At 36.0% G+C, this 5,936-nt stretch overlaps 1 protein-coding gene across 4 annotated transcripts in view; it reads left to right on the top strand.

Moving 5' to 3' along the window:
- The window catches only part of CUNH5orf24 (chromosome unknown C5orf24 homolog), a 10,236-nt gene extending 4,331 nt beyond the window's left edge, over window positions 1–5,905 (top strand). For 3 of the 4 annotated variants that reach the window (XM_045285304.1, XM_045285305.1, XM_045285306.1), the window contains exon 2: window positions 1,518–5,905. In XM_045285304.1, coding sequence (XP_045141239.1) covers window positions 1,521–2,090 — 570 coding nt within the window. In that variant the 5' untranslated portion in view covers window positions 1,518–1,520 and the 3' untranslated portion in view covers window positions 2,091–5,905. The remainder of the gene's footprint in view (window positions 1–1,517) is intronic. The other variant, XM_004696621.2, reaches the window with a different exon arrangement.
- The last annotated feature ends 31 nt before the right edge of the window (window positions 5,906–5,936 follow it).

Raw genomic sequence — 5,936 nt, 5'->3', positions numbered from 1 at the left:
CCGAAGACAAATTACTCCTTTTAATATTTGTGTTGAGTTCAGTGTTATTTTAAAGTCTATAAAGCTTCTGCCATGAGCAAGTAGCATCTCATTGTAGACTTTTCCCCTCAGAGTTAAATTAAGGCTTTGAACCACCTGGGCAACAAATCTGTATCTATTGATTTTCACTGAGTATTTAGTAATTTAACAATTCTGTGGCTTGATTCCCATTTCTTTTTGCCTTTATAAACAAACAAACCCTACAGTGATTTTTGACTCTCATAAATTATCTCCTGGCCTTTGAGAATAACTATTTTCTTTAGTTATTCAGATCTTAAATTTCACCTGTTTGAAGAGAACAGGCAAACATCTAATGAATTAAGTCAAGACCTTAATATACACAGAGCCTTCAAAAGCTCATGGAAAAAGTGGAATTAAAAGTTGTGGAATTTCCCAACAAGCTTTTAAAAGCATTCTTGTATACATTTGTGATTCCTTTTCTAAATGTGACTTGGAACCCATAACTTTCTCTCACGTCTCTCTAAACTTTCATTTTCTATATGTCTGCATGACATGGTTGTTTAGAATTGGCGTATTATGGTTGTAATTGTAATATATCCTTTCTAAAGAGGGGGGTGTCATAGCAGTGCCTTCTCAGACAAAATAAGAGACTTTGATCTGTGGGTTAATAAGTCACAGAACTCAAAACGATCCGTGCCGTATTTATTGATCAAGGGAGCAAACAATGTAATTCAACCTTGTGTCTTGATAGTCGTGCCTTCAAACGAGGTGCTTCATTGTAGTGATTACCCGTATTTCTGTGTTGTAAGTTCACCTGTGTGCACAGTGTTCATGGACTTTCTATAAGGAAGCTGCTCTTTTGTTTTAACTGTGTAACACTGCTTTCTGTTTGGCTAGAGTCATGGAGTCAATCGGTACCTTGGCCCAAGAGATTGTATTCTTCGCTGGCACATTCCCTCTTATGTAAAGGGTAGTATACATTAGGAGTTCATATAAATAATGTCATAATGGTGAGAAAGTAATCTGCCCTGTGGAAATTGTGGTTGGGTTAGAAGTAGCATATGTGTACAAAATACAATAAAGGCTAAAGGGGGAAGCATTCTAAGAACTCTAGGTAAACTGAAAAAAGAATCACGTACTAGAGCTCTTACCTTTTCTTGATAGCCTCCTGGGGATTGTTTAACCATCTAGAAGAAAAAAGCCTGCAAAATGTAGCCGATTTATTTTCTACTCTATATTTCACCAGTTGCTAAGTAGGGAATATGGTGGCCACTAAACCAGCATGATGGTTGTTATCCTGTGTGACTTTTGTCCCTACCCATGATTAAATTGAGAAAAATGAGGATCTTAGATTCTGCTGATGTGTGTCTTTATAAGTGGTCTGGAGGCCTGCCTACCAGCATAATTTTAGGATCTTACATTTTGGGAATAGACTATTTTCCCACTGAATATTGTCATATAAATATATCTTTGTGCCTATGGTGTATTTATGCATATTTTTCTTTTATTTTTGGTAGAAAATGATGCATCCTGTTGCCAGCAGTAACCCAGCTTTCTGTGGGCCTGGCAAGCCTTCTTGCCTCAATGAAGATGCCATGAGAGCCGCTGCTGACCAGTTTGACTTATATGCCTCCCAGCAAAGCAAATACAGCCACACAGTCGGCCACAAACCCATGGCTTGTCAGAGGCAAGACCCACTAAATGAAACACACTTGCAGACTACAAGTGGCAGGAGCATAGAAATAAAAGATGAACTAAAGAAAAAGAAAAATCTCAACCGATCTGGTAAGCGCGGCCGGCCTTCGGGAACCACCAAATCAGCGGGATACCGGACCAGCACAGGCAGACCCCTGGGAACCACCAAAGCAGCTGGATTTAAGACAAGTCCAGGCCGACCTCTGGGTACAACTAAAGCCGCGGGATACAAAGTCAGCCCAGGGAGACCTCCAGGTAGCATTAAAGCTCTGTCGCGTCTTGCCGATCTCGGTTACGGCTGTGGCACTGCTGCTTTTCCTTACCCGATGATGCACGGCAGAGTGGTTCACGGGGTCGGGGAAACCAGCAGTGAAGTCAAGCCGCCCAATGAGTGAATGAATGAGCAGGAAAGGAGGGTCTGCTTGAGAAGGAAGAGTGTGAATAATCCCAAAGCTTCTTGGTTTTTTTTTACACACAGGAGTGTAGGGCCTGGGCTTTCCAAATCTGTTTCCATTTGACTTTTTCCTGCTTTTGCTCAGAGCTGCCATATGCGGGCAGATGCACTCAGGGCGCGAGCAGGGCATTGTATTTGTACATAGATTCAACTGTAATACCACCTAAATCATTTTTGGTTTTCCGTTAGTGTTATGGCAGTCCCGTGTGTTTCATTACAACTGTTGGCCATTCTAAACAGATACATTTGAAACCGTTAAAACTATTAGTTTGTGAAGTGCAGTATAACAAAGGTACTATCTGGAGGTATTTTTAACTGATGAGTAAAACAAACTAATGATTTGGACTTGCATAAGGTAATAACTGAATTTTTGTACCATTTTCATGAGACGGGACACATTCATATGCATTGGCATTTTACATAAACTTCAGATGTTAAAAAGCTTACTTGTAATTTCTATGTTTAGGTAGCTTCGTATTTATTTACCTACATGCCATTAATTGCTCTAACCATCAATGTTTGTTTTTCAGCAGTGATAAGTTATATGTTTTTTAATTGCATAAGAGCATATATACCAAACACTACAAATAATGCATATTTACAAAAAAAATTGAACTATTTTATGATCACCTGCACATGACATTTCTAATGAAATATAATGCATTCTGAGAAGAGCATATTTAATAGAAATAGGAAAAGAGACATTCCGAAGGCCCGCATATGGCTATGGTCAGTACATGCTGCCTTTTTTATACTTAGTGAATTTTTTAAAGTATTATGTTTAAAGACATTGATTAGTGTTGCTCATTTATTTGTAATTTTTTAGTTTTTCTGAGGAATACTCCCATTACATTAGAATTTATTGTGTTTTCCGGTTTATATCTACCAAGGTCACAAATTTAATGGTAGACCGTAAAACTGGTATAAACAGAAGGCAGTCTCCTGGCTGTCAGAACCCAAATATTAAGAAATATATAAGAATTCATCTATGCATGAAAAAAATAGAAAAATATGCTTATTATTTAAAATCTTGTGGATCCTGGGAGACCACTTCATCCAAAAGAATTTTTCCCCCCAACAATGTTTGCTTTAAAAGCAAAAATAGATAGAAAAGGAAAAAACAACAGCATTGGGGTAAATATATATAGTAGGGCAGGAGGTAAATCCCTTTCCATCGTTTTTGAAAGTAATAGCCCTTGTTAATACACATTTTATTTATTCTGAGTTTGTCTAAATAAATTAAACTATTTTAAACTTTGGATTTGAAAATTCCACTGAACTTTAAAGTTACAATGTATGTACTTGCAATTTAATTGCCTTTGAGATTATATTATTATAGATTTACAGTACCCCAAAATTTAAAAAATTATTGAAAGGGCACATGCTGTGTTGTTTGGCTTGCTCTCAGTTAATGCAAGCTCTGATTGCAAATGGATGTCATGTTTCGTACCTTTTTTATCAGGAAAAAAGCAGCAAGCCTTCAGGTGTTCCAGTGATGCCTGACACAATGAGCTGGACTTTATGCTGCTCTTTACAGTAAGAGGTGTTGCATTATGTGTGGGACTGTGTGCACTGGCATCTAAGACAGTGACCTCAACAATTTTAGCATTGCACAAACCATAGAGAACAGTGTGGGATGACTGCTTAATCAATTGTCACATTCTGGCAGCTAAATGGCTTCAAGAGTATGTTCTTGCTGAGGCTTAAAATAGAAATTTTAAGTAATTTATTCAGTATAACTTCTGACACACACAAATGCTTACATCTGTATTCATATGTTCATCTATCTGTTTTTATTATGTATCTGTCATTTAGCTATTTCTCAAGATGATGTTCAGCAGTTGGTTGCTTAGAAATCCTTTTTGAACCTCGTTCCTGTATTAAATGTTTTTTCTTATGATAATATATACCACTGTCTAGGATTTGACCGCATGTTGCGTTCTATAGGAAGTCCATTTGGCATTTCCCTTTCTGTTTGTTTCATTCCTGATTTTGCTCTATGGACCCACGGCCCTTTCCTATGTTCAGCCACCTCACTCGCCCCGAGCCTCCAGCCCAGCTACTCAGTGGTGCTCTGTGTCAGAAGATAAAGCAGATGTATTATTGTATAATGAATTTTGTACACGTTTATGAAATGGTAAAATCAACTAAAGGAGGTCTGGCTCAGCAGTGAGGCGCTATGTCCCAGGAAAGAAAGCGGGGAGAGGGAAGGATGTTCTGCGGCTGTGAATGGATAGCAATGGATTGCTGTTTATGTGGGCAGTGATCCAGAATATTTGATCCATATACTGGTGTGCATCTCCTTAATCCACTTACGCTTTCTCCTGGTGAACAGTGTACTAGTGCCATGCTGAAGAGAAAGACACATACGTGATAATGTATTTGAAATCTTAAAATATTATAAGGTATTTTTACTTCTGTATAATCTGAAGACTACATTGTGCATCTTTTGTAACACTGTCTCTTGTCATGGTAAACACTGAAATAGCATGTTAAATGATTGCCTAAACTTTAATATAATCAGATGGGGAAAGCTGATCTTTTCTCCCGACTGTATGATTGTTCCTTGAAAGGTAAATTACTAATTTTATACTGTGTAATTCTGTTCTTCACAAAATAGGTTTCACTATTCTATATTAAAACTTTTGGTCAGAAAATGATCTACCATTCAAGTAAGTTTGTCTTATTTTTTCTTTAGATATTTTAACATGCCATTTTTATTATTCTATTAACAAATAAGGAGCTCTAATACATATAAAATTTTCATTTTTTTGACAGATAACTTTGCATAACCAATCTTCAGTATGGGATGATTTTGATACTATCTTTGGAGTTTTGCCCTGGGTATTTAAAAAAAATTGGCACAATGTATTAAAAGAAAATATAAGTATCTCATTAATTTTAATATTTGGGGAAATTTTTAAAGTCAGTATTTTAGTTAGACAAAAATTCCTTGTACCTTTAATTGCCTTGAAAAAAGAAACATCTGTCAAATCAATATTCATTCCAAACTGATGTGTGAATTTACATGCACATTAAAGTAAGATAAGAGTTGGTTTGCGTTGAGGGAGAAAAGTCTAGATTCATTTATTAAGCCAAGAGTGATCCATCCAGTGTAAGTATGAGTTAAAGAAGATAAAATCAAACTTCTCTTTTGTATTTTAAGAAGCTTTAAAAGAACAATTCAGGGGATGTCAGTAACTGCCACTCTGTCAGTCATTGTCTATATGCAGTACAACTTTATTATCCCTTTATAATAGAATAGTTCATAACAGTTATTCAAAACATTTTCCCTTGGACCACATATATTTTTAAACTACCATTATTTTTTAACTATATGCTATTAAACTCTAGGGTGTATCTAAGTCTCTCGTTTTTCTTCTCCCCTCCCAAGTAGATAAGTCTCTGCTTTTTGCATATAATGATTTAAGTTTTGAAATTTTTTATGCTATAGTAAATCAATAAGTGTGTGATTTATAGTATTAAGACCACTCTGATTCTTTTAAAATTTTTATAATATCCTTTTTCACAGGTAATTAGGTAATTATGGGAGAAAATAACTACCAATTAACTGATAAAAGCACGCTGTCCTCTGCTGTAAAAAAGTCTGAATAAATACTGTGTATGTTTTTCTGTCCATGAACTTGAGCTACTCGTGTGCAATTAATGTCTATGGAATGGAGTAGTGTTCATGATTTGTATCTACATCATCATATGGATGTATATTTATTAATAAAGTCATTACTTTCAAACCAACTATGTTTATTATTTTATTTCTTAGTCCTTC

The sequence above is a fragment of the Echinops telfairi genome, unplaced genomic scaffold, assembly GCF_000313985.2.
Source record: "Echinops telfairi isolate 266 unplaced genomic scaffold, ASM31398v2 ScPeMD7_7469;HRSCAF=8507_1, whole genome shotgun sequence".
Lineage (NCBI taxonomy): Eukaryota > Metazoa > Chordata > Mammalia > Afrosoricida > Tenrecidae > Echinops > Echinops telfairi.
This window is presented reverse-complemented; position numbering and strand designations above follow the sequence as displayed.